Source organism: Nuphar pumila, chromosome 1 (assembly GCF_984573655.1).
Source record: "Nuphar pumila chromosome 1, dmNupPumi1.hap1.1, whole genome shotgun sequence".
NCBI lineage: Eukaryota > Viridiplantae > Streptophyta > Magnoliopsida > Nymphaeales > Nymphaeaceae > Nuphar > Nuphar pumila.
In genome coordinates this window covers 161035653-161055735 of record NC_143249.1, presented here as the reverse complement: position 1 = coordinate 161055735, position 20083 = coordinate 161035653, and the positions used below count along the sequence as shown (strand labels likewise).

The 20083-nt window shown below is 35.8% G+C and overlaps 1 protein-coding gene across 1 annotated transcript; it reads left to right on the top strand.

The window, feature by feature from the left end:
• Nucleotides 1-1303: 1303 nt before the first annotated feature.
• LOC149849256 (uncharacterized) lies at nt 1304-19369 on the top strand. The gene is made up of 4 exons (XM_090007861.1): nt 1304-1412; nt 16458-16476; nt 18793-19054; nt 19145-19369. The coding sequence occupies exons 1-4, from the start codon at nt 1304-1306 to the stop codon at nt 19367-19369; spliced, it is 615 nt and encodes a 204-aa protein (XP_089863987.1).
• The last annotated feature ends 714 nt before the right edge of the window (nt 19370-20083 follow it).

Here is a 20083-nt window from a genome sequence, read left to right as displayed (position 1 = left end):
TTTTTTTTTTTTTAAAAAACTTTTTAATTCGAGAGGCGAACTGGGTTGTATCAACACCCAGCCTAACTAATCTTTAAATTTATTTTTTTAGGGTAAGTTGTGATGCGGCAGACCTAGCTGGTCTGGTCTGCAGTGCTCAGCCAAGTTGATTAGCAAAGGTTGTGCGCTAGCGGTTTGCAACGCCCAGCCCGTATAGGGGTCGACAAACCCTGGTTGGTCGAGTCAAGCCGACCAGACAGGTCTGGCCTAACATACCATAATCTGACCAATAATTAAAAGTGAGCTGGGGTCAAAAAATCCCCAACCCGTTTCCATACTCACCCACACATATCATAGGCACAACCTTTTTTTTTTCTGAATATGTAAATTTACACAAGGTGGGGACTAATACATGAAATGACATAATTTAATTCAGATTTAACTTTATGGATACCTAAGTTTTATTTGAACTTAAATGGGAGAAATAAAACACGTCAGTGCAAGCCATGAGTATATGTTTCTATGATTAAACAACATGTATACCACATAAATAGTTAGACCATATAGAAGAATGCTCATAAACGAATTTGATAACATACAAAACTGGAATCATATATTTTTTTATATTTCAAACCATGAGGGAAAAAGTATAGTTAGATCACATAGAAGATAAATACTCATAAACTACTTACAAGAAAAAAAAAACAATAATCTAATCTTTTCAATGCATGTTTATATGTATATCCTCTCCAATTTAATTATATGTATCTCATATCAGTCCTATCTAGATCAATGTAAAGACATACATATATGGTGACACCGTGTATGGTCTAAAGCCCAAACCACCTTGGATAACTTGTTCATCTGTTTTTTTTTTTTTAGCCTATATGAAATATTAGCATGATCTGGCTCCATTTTGAGTATACGATCAGTCTCATCATCTCATCTAACCGGTACATAGTCAGGCATGCTGGTTTAGTGTGTACATGCAAAAGTCATATGCACCTATGAAGAATGAAGATGCTACATCAGCCATGGCAAAGACCAGGGCTGAATATACGTAATTTCATACATATGTACAGATCAAGTGCAACATACGCATGTACCATGGCATTGTGCACATGCACAGAGACACTATGCCACTTACCTCTTTGAAGAATAAAATCCACAAAATCGATCGAAGGTTAACCTTTGCTCCCCACGCCTGCCAGCTAGCGCCCCTTTCGGATGTAGTTAGGAGCAAGGACTGTTCCAGCACCACGGTACACCAATGGCTTGTCTGTTTTTTTTTTCCGCACTAACACTTCGCCGGAATCAATGGTGGATGGCGTCAACACTTGCACGGCTGGCTGGAGAGAATAGGCGTGAGAGAGGGAAAAAGGTTGTGGTGGGTGATGACGTTTTTCCTAGGGAAAATTGGGAAAAACGTGAGAGTAAAGAGAGGAGGGCGAATCCCAAGGGCCCCTTTTTGTAAACTCCAGCCCACCATCCATTCCCAGTTTCCTCAAAATTTTCCATTTTCGTAACCCCCCCACCCACCATCCGAATTCCAAGGTTTTCTTCCCTTTTTTTTCATTAATTATTTGGTTGGGCTTCCCAATTGGGAAAAATGCCCAACCTTCTTTCCTTGGGCTTCACCCCTTCCCCATTTAAGTCGTCTTAAATGGGAAGGTGAAATGCCCCTTTTTGTTAGAATTTCCAAAAAAATTATGTTAATCTAACTTTTTGCAAAAATTCTTTATTATTGGTACCCCGGGTATTTAAACTGCGGTCTCTATCCTAAGGGGTAACGGGCCCCACCAGTGCACCATACTCAATTTCATTGCATATCTTTGCAACAAAATTTTACTTAACCTGTATTAACGTTTTTGACATGTTTGGCCAAAATAACATTTTTTGGCAAAACCATTTGGCGCACAGGGGGATTTGAGCCAGAGTTCTTCTCCCACTGAGGCAACCAACCTCACCAGTGTGCCAACTCTCACTTGGTTGCTTTTTTTTACAACAAAAACTACCTTATTGATGAGCGGGGTCTGAACTTGCGTAAGTAAGATGTACGAAGTCGTGTGAGCACTGTTTATGAGGAATCAAGTCCCGAGACTTATAAATCAAAATCATAATACATAGTACTAGTAAATCCCCGAATTTGAGACCCAAACGAGGAAAAAAACTTGTTATTTCATGTGAATCACTGGAAAGCATATATCAATCAGATATGGTCATAACGAGGGCGATAATTGCAAGAGATGAAACTTTAGAAAAGTGCTTTGCGAATTTAGTTGAAATTGAAAACAAAAATTTGGATTTTAATCAAGTTTCAGATCCATCCAAGATCTGAATCTATACATCGTGTCTGAATCCAAAATTCTGGATCCATTTGATCCAGTTCGGATACAAGATCCATTTGGATTGACTCTATATCACTTGTTCGTATTTATTTCCAAGAATGGTAATATTTATTTATTTTGATAATTTTTGAAATTTTGCGGGCTTTACATCCTTTCCCCCTAAAAAAAAAATCCGTCCACGAAATTCGTTGAAAAGACCAATCAAATGGATTGGAGTATCTAACTATGTGTGTTATATTAAATGATACCTCAAAACCAATTGAAGTATAAACCTTGCATCTCATTTTAGGGTCCTATTTGGTGTAGAAAAATTCCCTATTTGAAGCCCCTAATGGCATAGCCTTCATTACTAGAAAGTGATGTATATATATACATATAACCTCTATATATCAATTGGGTCAACTATGATTCAATATTGAATGTGTATCGAAACTTGAGTCGTTAGACCATATGTCCTGGATCGAATTCACTTAAGATCTGGTATAATATTCTTGATTAAACCAATTCAAGTATTAAACTTTAAGTCATTTCATTGAATCCTTTCATCAAAATATTCATCTTGGTTCCCGAAGAACCTACATAATAACATCGTTAAGTCTAATAGTGTCCCTAGAAATATATCTAGGTTCTAAAAAAATTTATGTAATAATTCATTTTTTTACAAACTAGAAAACAAAATTAAACACTTACAGAGCTTTTGCAGGGTCGCTGGAATGCCACGAACCATATATTATTGTCCTGCTCTGATACCATAATTGTAACGCCCCAAATATTTAGCTTTAAAATTTTGGAATAAATTTTTTTTTTCTAAACAACAACGGAAAAGCTTTATTAAATCCTTAGTCAAATTATTTGGGCGGGTTACAAGTAATAGCACAGACTCAAGGCATTTAAGTAAAATAAATTCTTGCATTGAAATAATACAAGTTATCATTTACAACTTGAAGATTTATTACAAGTCAGAAATCCTCAGGACATCCGAAGAAGATATGGTCACATAGCACTGTCTGCAGCGACAACCGCAATTGCTCGCCATACAGTTTCCCTGAAAATATTAATCCAGAAGGAGTCAGACTACCATGTCTGAGTAAAAAGCATAATATCCATATGAATGTGCACAGTGTCATGTGTACAAGTACATGGGCAACAAGTTTAGATCAAACTATTAACCATTTAATAAGTGATAAATGTACAGGTCACTAAAGTCGAGTATTTCATGATATATTCCATTAATATCAAAGCATGATATATCATATGCATAAACCATATTCATATAAGTAATAACAACTTTGGAACAAATGTAGATGTACACCTGACTTAACTAAAGCATTTCATGTAAAGTGTGCATAAAGCACAAATATCACTATTCAACACATTGTTCATAAGTTATCACACTTTTCATGTAAAGGAAAAACCGATTTAAATCATGCTTTACAGGAGTCACAACTTACTCTAACAATTTCAACATCGAGCAGTATGCAACTACTTAAAGATCTTTCTTAATGCACTAACTTTATATTTCATCTTGTTAATTACCCTGTGGGTACGCACAGGCATTCGACATCGTAGCGGACCGAGACCCCATGAGGGTCTATTATTTTATAACCCATGTGACTAGCTGTACGGATATCCAAAGGGGACGGTTCACGACCGAGAGAGTACTCTCCAATGGATAGAACTAGAATTAGGATGCACCCTGTACTTATGCAGAAGACTTGGATCTACCACCTAGGACAAATTGGTAGTCCTGGCCTCCTAACTCCGAAAACTGGGGACCGGGTGAGACACCTCGCTCTCACAAAAACAAAAATTGTTCCACAGAGCTTTTACCATCTACCCTCTCCAAGATAGACCATGGGTCCGGTAACATACACCGTCTTTCATGTGTACCCAAAGCCCTGGGAAACCAGTAACATATACCATTGTCAGGTATACCCAGTATCCCGAGAAACCAGTAACATATATCGTCTTTCAGGTATACCCAGAATCCCTTAATTATTTTTTTATGTGCATAATTTTCATTCCTGTTTGTTTGGGTCTAGTAACATACATCGTCTGTCAGATGTACCCAGAACCCCCAATAGAAACTGGTTACATATACTATTTTCAAGTATACCCAGAATCTAGAATTTTCATTTATGTACTAATTTAACTATTGTTTTTGGTGCTAGGGTATACATATCGTACCCCATTGGTTATGCCGCAACATGGAATAACCCAACTTTAACAATTCATAAGTGCCCGTATGGCACTATCAGCTTTCTGTGAAGCTGTAAGCTCGATTTTAAGCTTTCACATGATCATGGCATGAAAATGTCTTTTACCATGCAAACTTTTGCAGAACACACATAGATTACTAGCACATAAACATGTCATAACATGAAATCATGATTCAATTATATGCAATTCATATATCATCATAGGTGCCTATATGGCATCACACGGATTTAATCTGCTCAGTTTTAATTTGTACCATCGCACCTTTGTAGATTTTCATTTATTAGTGCCATTACAACAAGAATATGTATTTAACCACATGCAATTCATGCATTGAAACTTTCAGATGACAATTATATATGTAAACCATGTTTAACATAAATATGTCATCGAGTTCTCATTCATATGCTACATTCATTGACGAATAACCCTCTTTTCACAAGAATTAAATAAATTCATCATGCTATTTAAACATGTGCACTAAAGTGAGCCTTTGCTCTAACCAATGCATGCGTGCATCAGTGCATTTTCGACCTATGCGGAATAAGGGCATAATAGTGAATTTCAAATGTAATATATATTTTATTGTAGAAAAAATAGCAATACACTTGGCATTGCACAACTCAAAAATGAGAAAACCATCATTTCAAGAACCAATAGTGCAAAACTGCAACTTTTTAAAAAAATGTGTATGCATACACTATGATGGCCAAAACCATTCAAATTTGTATATATATATATATATATATATATATATATATATATATATATATATATATATATATATATGTATATATATATATATATATATATGCACACACTTTATGGGGCTGGTTAGCTATTTTATTACTTATAGCACCTAAGCAAGTTCAACGGTTATGTTCACTGGGAGAACTTCTGTTGTAGAGGGGATTATGCTAGCCCCCAGTCTGTCGCCATAATGCAGTGTACAAAAATTTCACTCAGGTGGTAACAAGTATAAGTGGATCGTCCAAGTGCAGGTAAGCACTCAAACAAATTCTTCGCAAACACATGCTTATATTTTTCCTAACTCTTTTATTATCTGTCAAGTCATTTTGACAACTCATATGCATATAGCATATCATATGTTTATGTGATTTCTCCATTCCAATCTTATAGACCCCTTCGGTCCGTTACCGAAACCCGAATAGTACCAACTCATTCAATGAAACCAAGAACTTGTTTTCGTACTTAGTTGCCCTTCTTTTATTTTCATTTTCTATATTTCTTTTGTCTACTCATGGCACATCAATAAGGCAGCGTACCCTATTGGTAACTTGAGTTCGACAAGATGACTCAAGTCGACATATCCTGTTGGATTCACCACTAAGGTGCAACAACAATTACCACTGCCCAATGCCTCTGGACGACAACACCAGGCTGTTGTGGTTTATCAGTCAGATGGGTCATCTGGCCTAGTCGACCAACTAAGGCAGGGGTGCTGGCCATCAAGGTGCTGACAACACGACAATGACCCTGATAGCGTGTTGTGTGCCCTACCAAGTACATGGTGTTTGATATACAAGGTAAACCGAACAATGTTTTAGGTTAAGCCAAAATGGTTTATGATAACAGAGGACATTGGAGGAACTAGTCGCCCAAAGTTTGTCCCAGATTTTCAATGCGCTAGTATAAACCAAGTTTTTTTTAAAAAAAAAAAACTTTTTAATTCGAGAGGCGAACTGGGCTGTAGCAACACCCAACCTAACTAACCTTTAAATTTATATTTTCAGGGTAAGTTGTGATGCGGCATACCTATCTGGTCTGGTCTGCAGTGCCCAACCAAGTTGATTAGCAAAGGTTGCGCGCTAGCAGTTTGCAACGCCCAACCCGTATAGGGGTCGACAGTCCCTGGTTGGTCGAGTCAAGCCGACCAGACAGGTCTGGCCAAACATACCACAATCTGACCAATAATTAAAAGTGGGCTGGGGTCAAAAAATCCCCAACCTGTTTCCATACTCACCCACACATATCATAGGCACAACCTTTTTTTTTCCTGAATATGTAAATTTACACAAGGTAGGGACTAATACATGAAATGACATAAGTTAATTCAGATTTAACTTTATGGATACCTAAGTTTTGTTTGAACTTAAATGGGAGAAATAAAACACGTCAGTGCAAGCCATGAGTATATGTTTCTATGATCAAACAACATGTATACCACATAAATAGTTAGACCATATAGAAGAATGCTCATAAACTAATTTGATAACATACAAAACTGGAATCATATATTTTTTTATATTTCAAACCATGAGGGAAAAAGTATAGTTAGATCACGTAGAAGATAAATGCTTATAAACTACTTACAAGAAAGAAAAAAACAATAATCTAATCTTTTCAATGCATGTTTATATGTATATCCTCTCCAATTTAATTATATGTATCTCATATCAGTCCTATCTAGATCAATGTAGAGACATACATATATGGTGACACCGTGTATGGTCTAAAGCCCAAACCACCTTGGATAACTTGTTCATCTATTTTTTTTTAGCCTATATGAAATATTAGCATGATCTGGCTCCATGTTTAGTATACGATCAATCTCATCATCTCATCTAACCGGTACATAGTCAGGCATGCTGGTTTAGTGTGTACATGCAATAGTCATATGCACCTATGAAGAATGAAGATGCTACATCAGCCATGGAAAAGACCAGGGCTGAATATACGTAATTCCATACATATGTACGGATCAAGTGCAACATATGCATGTACCATGGCATCGTGCACATGCACAGAGATGCTATGCTACTTACCTCTTTGGAGAATAAAATCCACAAAATTGATCGGAGGTTAACCTTTGCTCCCCACGGCTGCCAGCTAGCGCCCCTTTCGGATGTAGTTAGGAGCAAGGACGGTTCCAGCACCACAGTACACTAATGGCTTGTTTGTTTTTTTTTTCCGCACTAACACTTCGCCGGAATCAATGGTGGATGGCGTCAACACTTGCACGGCTGGCTGGAGAGAATAGACGTGAGAGAGGGAAAAAGGCTGAGGTGGGTGATGACGTTTTTCCTAGGGAAAATTGGGAAAATCGTGAGAGTAAAGAGAGGAGGGCGAATCCCAAGGGCCCCTTTTTGTAAACTCCAGCCCACCATCCGTTCCCAGTTTCCTCAAAATTTTCCATTTTCGTAACCCCCCCACCCACCATCCGAATTCCAAGGTTTTCTTCCCTTTTTTTTCATTAATTATTTGGTTGGGCTTCCCAATTGGGAAAAATGCCCAACCTTCTTTCCTTGGGCTTCACCCCTTTCCCATTTAAGTCGTCTTAAATGGGAAGGTGAAACGCCCCTTTTTGTTAGAATTTCCAAAAAAATTATGTTAATCTAACTTTTTGCAAAAATTCTTTATTATTGGTACCCTGGGTATTTGAACTGAGGTCTCTATCCTAAGGGGTAACGGGCCCCACCAGTGCACCATACTCAATTTCATTGCATATCTTTGCAACGAAATTTTACTTAACCTGTATTAACGTTTTTGACATGTTTGGCCAAAATAACGTTTTTTGGCAAAACCATTTGGCGCACAGGGGGATTTGAGCCAGAGTTCTCCTCCCACTGAGGCAACCAACCTCACCAGTGTGCCAACTCTCACTTGGTTGCTCTTTTTTGCAACAAAAACTACCTTATTGATGAGCGGGGTCCGAACTTGCGTAAGTAAGATGTACGAAGTCGCGTGAGCATTGTTTATGAGGAATCAAGTCCCGATACTTATAAATCAAAGTCATAATACATAGGACTAGTAAATCTTTGAATTTGGGACCCAAACGAGGAAAAAAACTTGTTATTTCATGTGAATCACTGGAAAGCATATATCAATCAGATATGGTCATAACGAGGGCGATATTTGCAAGAGATGAAACTTTAGAAAAGTGCTTTGCGAATTTAGTTGAAATTGAAAACAAAAATTTGGATTTTAATCAAGATCTGAATCTATACATCGTGTCTGAATCCAAAATCCTGGATCCATTTGATCCAGTTCGAATACAAGATCCATTTCGATTGACTCTATATCATTTGATCGTATTTATTTCCAAGAATGGTAATATTTATTTATTTTGATCATTATTGAAATTTTACGGCTTTACAGTGGCAAATCCATTTCTTGCTCGCTGCCACTGCTAAGGTATTGAGGCGACGTTGTCTTCTTCTCTGATCTGGTCTGAACCATTCTACAATGCCAAAGTTCTTTGTATGACAAAAGGATGATCAGAGTGATGGAAAATTCTTAAAGGTAATGACTTTGAGAATAGATGGAAAACAATGAATGAAGAATTAGGTTGACAATTTGAAAAAAATATCCCATCTCCAGGGATTGGAATTGCAATGACTGCGCTGTTATTTCGTGAGAGGAAATAAACAACCAGGGCATGCCTTGTTATATAGGCAAGGCCGTCAACCACGAAAGAAAATGCCATTTTTGAAGGAAAGAGATATCTCTTGGCAAAAATAATCCACAAAAAAGGCTTGGAAAGAAGGAAAATAGAAAGGTGGATAGACATTTTTCACCGCAGTAATCAAGGAATGTACGAGGAAAATAAGGTGAAGAATTTTATAGATAGACAAAATGATTAGAAATCCGAGGAAGATAGGAGAAAATTATATGATTTTTTTGAAAAAAATTGCAGACAGGATCAAAATAAGGATGAAAATTCGAGATCTAGAGGAAAGAAAGGATAGAAATCACCTAGAGTTTTGAAAAGAATTGAGGAGTTTTCTAAAAAATCGTTCAAAGTTTTGAGAAAATACAAGGAAATGCTTCATGAATTGGAAAATGAAGTATTTGAAAAATCATCTAATATTTTGGAAAAATTGGAAAAATATGACAAAATAAGATGGAAAATGAATACATCACATCCTCCACAAATAATTATGCACATACAATATTTCCTACGAAGCTGACTCTAAATGCATCAGTTTTGAAAGAGCTTGTAGGACCCTAATCTTGACTCTATGCTCAAATCATCTGTGTTCAATCATGCTATGCTGATATACTCGAGTCGAGACTCAATGTACGTGGCATAAAAGTATTTTCTCCGCTTCTAGGTTTATGTTTTCCAATATCCTTAAGCTCCTGCCGATATACGTTGGACTTTGGCCCTTGGTACGTGGCAAGGGGGCGTTAACCCAAATAGGTGGCCTAGTTGTGAGGCTTTGTCCCAAACTATGGTTCTGGAAGAAAGCCCAACAACGTGAAGACCGGGTAAAGATATGTGGGGTGGTTTTAGAAATATGAGCACATGCAAGAAAACAGAGGGCTCTAAGACATGAAGAAGTAGAGTTTTAAAATTTTTGAAAAAGCAAACATTGTTTTCATACAAATCCTAGATTGAGGAGTGTTGTATTAGACCTAAGTCTAAGTGAGCATGAAAATTTTTCCTCAATTTGGTCCTACCAAACCATGCCTAGTCTACATGCATCCATGTCAGCTGGGTTTGAGTCTACGCTCCTAGATTCACATGATATCAGAAAGTAAAAGCTGACATTCCATAGAACACAATTTTGATAACTTGAACAAAGCAGAGCATTAGATTGATCAGGCAAAGACAAGTCCCAGTCACCAAACCTGTTATCATTGCAAAATTTTACTTTTGCAAGTCAAACTGACCTTTAAAAAAGATTTTGAAAATAACTTGCCTCCGTTTTAAAATGCGAAAAAAATCCGTATAATGGGTCTCGTCTGTCGGTACGAGGTTCAACCATTCCTGGCGTCGTTACCAGGGGTAATTGAACCAAGGATCAATCTAGTGCTTTGCTTTGCTCAACTTATCTAAATCGTGTTCTATTCCTAAATGCACAAAAAAATTAGGCATGTGCTATGAATTTCTGAAAATGCAGATTTGAAAACATGATGTTTGCTTCAAACTTTGAAAAATACTCAGAGAATTCTTGGAAAAGATAATACTTTGAAAATCGTGAGCCTTGTTGAGAAAATATTTTTGAATAACATGAAAATTGATTTCTGAAGAAATCCAAGTGTTTTGTGAAAATCGATTTCTGAGGAATTTCAAACAACTTTGAAAAAAACTTGATTTCTTTGAATTCAAACTTTGAAATTGAAGATATTATGACTTGAAAAATCATGATTTGAAGTTGAAGAATACTTGAAATTCCACTTGAAAGCTCAGAGTTTTGAGAAAATCATTTTCTGAGTAAGACTTAGAACATTTTGAGAAAATCGATTTCTCTGAATTGGAATTGGAATTGGAATTTGCAAATTGAATGAAATGAATGAATATGGATTTGAAAGACAATGTTTTGAAGAATTGAGAAAATCCTATTGTATTATGGAGAAATGCAGTGCATTTTGAAGTTAGCCTAAGTGTGTAGGCTAAATGTGGCTAATATGAATATCACAAATGTGGGTCTCATTCGTATTCTGACTATGGCCATGAATACAAATTTCACCGAGTTTGTCAACTCCCTAGGAGCTTGTGCATGTTCCATTCATGTAGACTATGGTGGATTTGTAAAAAAAATGCATGAATTAGCATACATCAGATATTGAAATTTACATAATTAAACTATATGCAATGCAGTTCTACTTTAAGCAGAAAATGTAAATTCTTATTCCAAATATTACATTTGATATTTACATTAAATTGAATAAAAGAAAAATAAGAAATAAAAAAAAATCTTCTTCCTGAATATCCCTGCAAAACTAGAAAACATGTTAGCATAGAAATGTAGGTTTATCTGGGTTTATCCAAAAATATTGGAAATTATCGGATATTATCCAAATGTAAACCCAATCCATACTTTCCTGATATAAACATAAATGATGAAATTGAATTGGAAATATGAAAATGAGATTTGAAAATTCGAAATTAGAGTCAAAATGACCAAAATGCCCCTGATAGCAAAACTATGCTCTTGAAATTAGGGTTTTTCAGAAAGATATTTTATAAAATGCAAATTTTGAAATTCAAATAAAAATAAATCAAACACAAGATTGTATGATATGATTGAAAATGAGAAAATATAAGTTAGGGAATTCAAAATTGAGGTCAAATGACCAAAATAGCCCTGATAGCAAGACTATGGCCTTGAAATCAGGGTTTTCAGAAAATATTTTGGTAAAAACTTGGGGTTTAGGGTTTAAATAAGATCAAATAGCAGATAAATTGAACATGAGGTATCCTAGAATGATTTTAAGCATAAACAAACCCTAAAAACATGAATTTCTACCCAAAAAATAAATAATATCATGAAAATCATGATTTTGGCAGTGTTTCAAGATCCTACGGGCACCCTATTTTGCAATTTAACTCAACCAAGCATCAAATGATATCCAAAGTTTGTAAAAATTGATATATGAACTTATTATAACTCTAAAATTACACTGAAATCATGAAAACTTATTTTTGACATAAATTAGATACAAAAATTGCATAAAATCTTAAAATATGTTATTTTTACCCGTAGGCACGTACCAGTTTCAGTGTCAGACTCGAATTAGAGGAAATTCACCATGGAAATTTATAAAATTTTACAAAGCAATAATAGACAGAAAAACAGAGATTCTCTTTTTTATAGATTGGAAAAATCATCTCTGGTTAGGGAGATATCATTCTGGCAATCTGTACTTGAATATAACAAATTTAAAATTGATCAAAACAAGCATTTTCGGTTTCAAATACAGGAAAAAATATCAAAAGACATCAAAATTTTTTGAGATTTTAGCAGAGAATAACATACATATAAATAATGAGCTTCCTTTTTCGCAGATCATTGATCGAAACTCCGGTTAGGGAGATACGATCAACACAAGTTGAATTAGGGTTTTAATAAATCATAACAAGTTCTAAAACATGGATCTGACTTTATGAGGGAGGAAAAATAGTGAACAGTGATATAAAATTACAGGAAAATCACAGTAAATAATAGGCATTAACATGAGTCTACTTCATTTTATGAATTGCAAATCGGACTTTGGATGAGATAAATAACGTAATGGAAAGTTATACTTGAATTCCAATAGCGTTTTTAACGATTGGAAATCATGATTCGGTATTTTATTTTTCTGATAGGGTTCTCAAATTTGAAAACCTCTAATTTTTTTACAGAGACTCAATGACATATCCATGGATCACATATAAAATTATCAGAAATTTTTAACAAGTATTTAAATACAAAATAGCATAATTTCTATGGGTCTAAAATCAAAATACACGAAAATCTAAGAAAACTCTAAAAAAACAAGATTCAACAATGAAAAACAATAAAAAATACCTAAACAGTAAAACAAAATATAATTTAATGGTGGAACACATGACATAAACATTAATATGACAAAAAAATAAAAAAAATACAGGGGATCTATGGCTGAAATCGATTTTACCTTTGAAAGGATGGATTTAGCCCATTTAACGGGTAAATCTCATCTTTCGTCGGTTAAGAACATAAAAGGCATACCTCTTATCGATTCTAATGGATTAGAATCCTGGAAATAACCTTCAATCTGAGTTAGATCATCTTCTGGGGTCGTTTTTGAGGTTTTTGGATGGATTCCATGGTTAAATTTATGAGCACAAGGGTTTCTATGGTGAAATCTATTGAAAAATTATAAAAAACTAATAAAAAAGCACAAAATAAAGTGTAAAAATTTACCTTGGGGGCTGCAGCTGTAATGAAGAAAGGAGGAGGTGCTGGAGAAGAGAGAGAGGTCACAAAATTGGGAGAGAAAAAGAGCCTCCTTTGACCCCTCTAAAGACCCCCTTTTATAGATTTTCAAAAAGTGACTTAATTAGGGTTAATTAAGAGGTTTTCTTTTTTTTTAGAACTCTTTCTAATAAATCCACTAAGAGGCAACGATTTTCCTACAGGCTTCTAACCTAAATGGACTTTAACTAAACCCTAATTAATCCCTAGAAAGTCCAAATGTGGCACCACCTAGTGTAGGCCCACATTTGGTTTTTAAAACTTGAATGTAAAACCTTTAAAAACCAATAGTTAAAAACCAAAGTAAAGATGATTTTTTTTAAAAAACAACTTTGACTCTTCTAAACCCCTAATCTAACTAGGACACTGACTAACCCTAGTCTAACCCTGACTTTATAAAATGTGGCCCCACCTCGAGTGAGCCCCATTTGGTTTTTCAAAAAGCGATTTTAAAACTTGAAAACAAGAGGTTTTCTCAAAAGATATTCAAAGTAAACTTGAAATTGAAAGTTTTGCAATGGCACAGAGTTCTGACTGGGTCATAACTTCTCCAAATATGGCACCAATTGAGTGGGCCCCACATCAAAGTTTTAAAATTTTTGAAATAAAGATTGAAAATGACTTTGAAAAGGGGTTAAAATCAACAGGTGAAATTCAAAGGTTTTGAAAACAGAGTTCTAAACGAACTGGAACTCTGAATTAGAGTCCTGAACCAATTAAAACTCTAAGATTTTAGAATTTTGAAAGTCAAATGAAGAAGTTTTTTGAAAGATTTCATCAAAACTGGTAAAATAAGTTAGAAAATACAGTCAGGGTTAGAGTCCTAACTCAACCGAAACTCTGAAATAAGAGTCTTGAACCAATTAGAACTCTACAAAATGACCTAATTTTTGAAAAAAAATGGAAATGAATGAAAATGGAAGTGAAAACAAACTTCAAAATAGACTCCTAATTGGATTAGGACTTTGGGACAGAGTCCTGATCGGACTGAAACTCTATATATTTTTTTGTATTTTCTGAAAAACAAATGAAAGAACAATAAAAATAACAACACGTATTGAAATCAAACAGAGTTCTGATCCAACTGGGACTCTGGGGACAGAGTCCTAATTGGACTAGGACTCTTAGAATTTTAGATTTTCTGAGAAAATAGATGAGGGAATCTTGAAAACAGGTGAAAATAAGATAAAATTGAAGTTTGGTTCAGAGTCCTGGTCAAATTAGGACTCTAAGGAAGAGTCATGATTCAACTATAACTCTGAGAAATTTTTGGTTGTCTAAAAAGCAAATGAAGATATTTTTAAAAAGAACTTTTGAAAACCAATGAAAATGAAGTGAGAAAATAAACTTTGGATAGAGTCCTCATTCGATCAGGACTCTAGGATAGATTCCTAGTTCGATCAGGACTCTTGGATAAAATCCTAGAATTTTGAAACTCTGTGGTAGAAATGCAACAATTTTGAAATTTGGAAAGATAAATGAAGAGATTTTGGAAAGATTCTCTTAAAATTGAAATCAGGGTCAGAGTCCTGATCCAATTGAGACTCTCTGAATAAAGTCCTGGCTCAACTAAAACTCTCAGTTTTTGACTCATTTTGATAGATTTTGAAAGCTTTGATTAAAGATAGGCAGAATACCAACGAAAGATAGAGTCCTAATTCAATTAGACTCTAAGAAAGAGTCCTAATGTGACTAGGACTCTAGAATTTTGGCCAAAATGAAGGATTTTGAAATTTTTTCTCAAAAATAGGTAAAATGATAGTAAAAGGTAGAGTTCTGATCCGACTGCAACTCTAGAAAAAGAGTCCCGATCCAACTAAGACTCTAACATTTTGACCAAAATGACAAAAATGTGCAAGGATATGACCACAGCTGGTTTAAAAATCAGAATGGAGTTTTGAAAAGATTTAAAAAGATAAAAAGGTAGAGTCCTGATCCAACTAGGACTCAAATTTTTTTGAGATTTTTGATAAATGAAGGAATCCAGAAGTGACACCACCTAAATGGGTCTCATCTAAGAATTTAGATCAACAAAAATTGAGTTTCAAACGAATTCAAATTATTTTTTGAGGAAAACATTTCGAAATATAAGATCCTGGGGTTGGCAAATGGCAAAAATGTCGAATTAAAACCTAGGTTTTGAAATTGATTTTGCAAGAAAAATTTTAAAACTTCGAATATGGATTCAATATTTTGAAAATAGGAGTTCTGGATCTCGATAATGAGATGCAATGACATGCAATGTTATGCAATGCAATGAAATGACATGTCAAATGTATGCAGTGATATGCAGTGATATATGAAATGTAAACACTGTATGAGGGTGAAAATTTGGGGTGTTTACATTTAGTAATCACATTTTAGTTGATATTATGTTTTTATGTTAAATCAGTTCAATTAAGTGTCGTCAGCTAACCATTCTTTGAGTGAATAGCTAGGTCATTTGATAGATCGATAGTTGATTAATTAGAATTTTTTTAGCCGTTTTAATATTACGTGTATTCTCTATTTTTGTTATCAGTTATTGACGTCATGTTTTTTTATCCCAGCATGTATTATGGTAGTTAGTTAGAAAATATTGTGGCATTGTTACTAGCGTGTTAATTAAATATTTATTATTAGCCGATTCTTGCTTTTATTTAAGTCATTTACTTAGTTAATTAGACTAGATAGCTAGGTAGTTTATTTTATTGAGTTTCGGCCTTGATTAGTTATATTTGTAGATCATGTGTATGATTGTTAGTTATTAGATAGTGCAGTTTGTTATTTATTTTGCCATTTGTTAGTTAGTTAATTTTTTTATCTTGCATATAGTGTAATACTTAGTTTTAATTGATTCGGGTAAGCCGATTAGCACAGTTTATTAGTTAAATTTTCTTGCTTAGTTATTGTTCACTTTTATTATCTTGTTGATATTAGATTAATTCATTAATTAGTTGCCATGTTCAGTTGATTGTTTTCTTGATCTTTAGGTGTAGTTAGTTTCTTGATTTCTTGAATTAGTTAACCATTAGCATGTTAGCAATTTAGTTTTTGATTAGTTAATTAGTTAGGTTGTTTTGCTATTTTTTCTTTTAGTATTTTAGGTTGTTACAAGTTAGTTCATGTTATTAGTTGCTTCATGTTAGTTATATTCATGTTTTATGATTTTTTCTCATATTTATATTTGATTTTCTCGTAGATTTCTTTTTATGCTTGGTGTTTTGTGATTTGTGTTTTGCAGGGAAGCGATCAGACGTGCGGTGAGTCCCTTTTCATACCCTCAAAGTGCCCTTAGCGGGGCCTCAAGAGAAAGAAAAAGCTTAACTAGGAACAAGAAGGGACAAAAGACTCAAAGCACTGAAGACACTTTCTTTTATTTTTAGATTAGGTTTTTATTTTATTTAATTCAAATCAATTTGGATCTGTAATAAAACCTTTTAATTATTTGTTTAAGCCCTCTGTAGGGGGCCTCACTCTTTTGTTTATTTAATTAATTATTTTTATTTTTTTGACAATAAAGTGTAGTTAGATTGTGTGCTTGAATACAAAGTATTTCCCGTTCCCTGAGTTTGACCCCAACTCCACCACTAGTGCGATCCAGTTTTTATGATTTGATGCATGGTTTGCATAAATGTTTTTACTGAAAATATATTTTTAAAATGCTTTATTGAAAAAGTTGCACCATTTTTTTTTGCGTCGTTGTCAAGGAACGACGATTAATACGAGTATTTACTTTATTGCCAATCTTTGTTCATGTTTTGTAGGTTTCTAGTTTACTTTTTGTTTATTGTTTAGGTTGCTTAGTTTCCTTTCCATACTTAGGTTTAGAACCACGTGTTTGCACACTCTAGATATTGACTTACCTTTCTTGTTTGGCTCACTTATTAGAATACTCTTAAAGGTGACTGTGCACGATTGGTATCATGCTCATAGCTTATTTTTTGCAAAATATCCGTGGGTGCAAGTGTGTGGTACTTGTTTATTTCATATTTTCTAGTTATTTTTCTTTTACCTGCTTTGTGGTTTTCTGTTGTTTGGCTGCATTGCACATTAGGTAGGTAGAAAGCCTTTCACTTAGTACGGTTGTTGCACCAATATATCCTTAGGTTCATGCAAGGGCAACGCTCGATTGACCTCAAGCTCGCTGAGATAATTAAGGACCTCGAGTCCCTTATTAGGAGAGCCCATCTATCCGGCCCCATGGCTCAGGATCAACAATTGACCCATCCTCTTAGGAAATACTTCACTCCCAATGCTTATACTCATGTCTCCTGCATCATGAGACCTGGTGTAGAAGCCAATCATTTTAAAATAAAGGCCAGCATAATCCAAATGCTTCCATCTTTTTATGGCCTGAGCAACGAAGACCCCTACCATCATCTTGATGAGTTCTTCGAGATCTTCTCTATTGTACGAATCAATAATTTTAGGGATGACGCGTTGAAGTTGATGTTGTTCTCGTTCTTCCTCATAGACAAAGCCAAGCACTGGCTGAAGGCCTTATATACGATTCAAATTACTACTTAGGAACACATGTAGCATGAGTTTCTCAAGAAGCATTTCTCAATTGGTAAGATGAACCAGTATAAAAAAGTCATCATCAGCTTTTTTCAGATTAATGGAGAACAACTTCATGAGACCTGGGAGAGGATAAAAGATCTTCTTTGGAAGTGCCTCCACCACCAGGTGCCCCATTGGCAATTGGTACAATACTTTTACGATGGCTTGATTGAGAAGGATAGGCAAATGGTTGATTCTTCATGTGGGGGCACATTCATGCTAAAGAGCGAAGATGAGACATGGGCCTTATTTGACACACTGAGCAAAAATGTCATGCACAATGCCATGTCCTCAAGACTTGATAGGACCACACCTGCTACTAGTGGTCCTAAGAAGGGAGAGATTTTCGAAGCTGGGTCCGGACATGATTTGCAAATCAAAGTGAACCGATTGACCAAAAAAGTAGATCCATTAATGGCCAACCCAGCTTCGTTAAATCAGGTAGAAAAAGTATGTGAACTATGCACTAGCTCTGCACACTTTGTTTCTGAGTATTCGACAACACCACTCTATCCTAAATTCATTCAGGAGCAAGTGAATACTGACCAAGGTTTTGCCAGACTAGTGCACGATCCTTATGCACCCACCTATAACCTGGGATGAAGAAATCATCTCAACTTTGTGTAGAGAAATCCATAAGAGCCACATCATCTGCCTTTCCAGATACAACACAGACAAGGTAACCTCCCACAAGGTTACCCGCGTCCCACATTTCCACAGGCCCATCCCCAACTTAGCTTGCCTTCTTCTCAGGAGCCCACATCGAGCCAATCTTTTTAGGAGAAGTTGCTCAAGGCTTTTTCTGACATTAAGACCAACCTTTGTTCCCACATGCAGTCAATAGCGAAGCTAGAGACTCAAATGAGATAGTTGGCTAAGGCCCTGAGCAGGCGAAGTGAAAGAAGCCTCCCTAGTCAGTCTGTTGTCAACCTGAAGGGGAAGGAACCCATGTATCACGACCTGCGCCTCACAGAGTTTCACCAAGAGTAAGTCAACTATGTTATGACCCTTTGAAGTGGGAAGGCATTCCACCCTACTCAGGATTCAACTGGCGAGCCTACTACCACACCTACTGACCAATTGATCTCCTCTATCAGGCCAAAGGAGAATGGGTTGGGCCCACAGCATGTTCCTTCTTCGTATATCCTTCGAGCCCCTTTTTCTCAGGCTTTAGAAAAACTGATTGATTTCAGCAATCAGGAGGCTCGCATGCACGAGATGCTTGACATGTTTAAGCAGGCTCACATAAACATTCCCATGCTTGATGCCATCCAACCGGTGCCTGTCTATGCAAAGTTCCTCAAAGAACTTTGCATGTAGAAGAGAAAATTGAGACCGTTGCTCAAGACAATCTTCTTGACTGAGCAGGTGAGCTCCGTGTTTCGGCACCAAGCCTCACCTAAGCTCAAAGATCCTAGGGCATCGATTATCTCATGTGTTATAGAGAACATAACTATCGAGCGTGCATTGCTTGATCTTGGGGCAAGCGTAAACATATTGCGGGGTTCTCTATATGACACTTTTGGGATTGGAGATTTGAAACCCACAACTATTGTCTTGCTATTGGCTGACAGGTCTACCAAGCGTCCATGAGGAATCTTGAAAGATGTGTTAGTCAAGGTCGAGGACTTCTACTTCCTTGCCAATTTTCTTGTTCTAGACATGGAGGGCACTGATGTCGCTCACCAGATCCCCATTATTCTGAGCAAACCATTCTTGACCACTGCCCATGCTCGTATCGATTATCATACTGAAAAGATAGAGGTTTCTTTCGACAACAAGCGTTTATGATTTCATATCTTTGATGTTGCCATGAGAGTGACAAGAAATGATGAATGCTTCCATGTGACAGACGTGACAAAGACAATTTGATCCATAGTTGGATACATATCTTGCTAGATGCTCGATTTATGGCTCTCCATCCTTTGAGAATAACCTCCACGTGGAGACTAATCTCGCTCTTTCTGCTAGTCTAGAGAGTCATCTTAGGATACATAGGGACAAAGTTGGAGGAAACATAGTGGGCATGGTCATAAATGAGACCATTTTCCTCAGGCCTCCTGATTGAGCATGACTTCATGTCCATTGATCTCATGGACAATGAAGGGTCACTAGAGATCGGTCTAGTTGAGGACATAAAACTTAGCGCTTTATGGGAGGCAGCCCATATTTATGATGTACTATTAGTGGTCTTAGTAGTTTTCTATTTTTAGTTAGTTTTCTTCTTTCATGAGCGCAAAGTATAGAGCATGTATGCATTGTATTTTTACTATATGTTTATGAGTTGCAAACTGTGAGACAGATGGA

Coding starts and splice junctions, on each gene's coding strand:
- LOC149849256 (XM_090007861.1), top strand. CDS start 1,304: ATGGCGTCAACACTTGCACGGCTGGCTGGAGAGAATAGGCGTGAGAGA. Junction 19,055..19,144: donor TGCTTGATGCCATCCAACCG/GTGCCTGTCTAT, acceptor TTGACTGAGCAG/GTGAGCTCCGTGTTTCGGCA.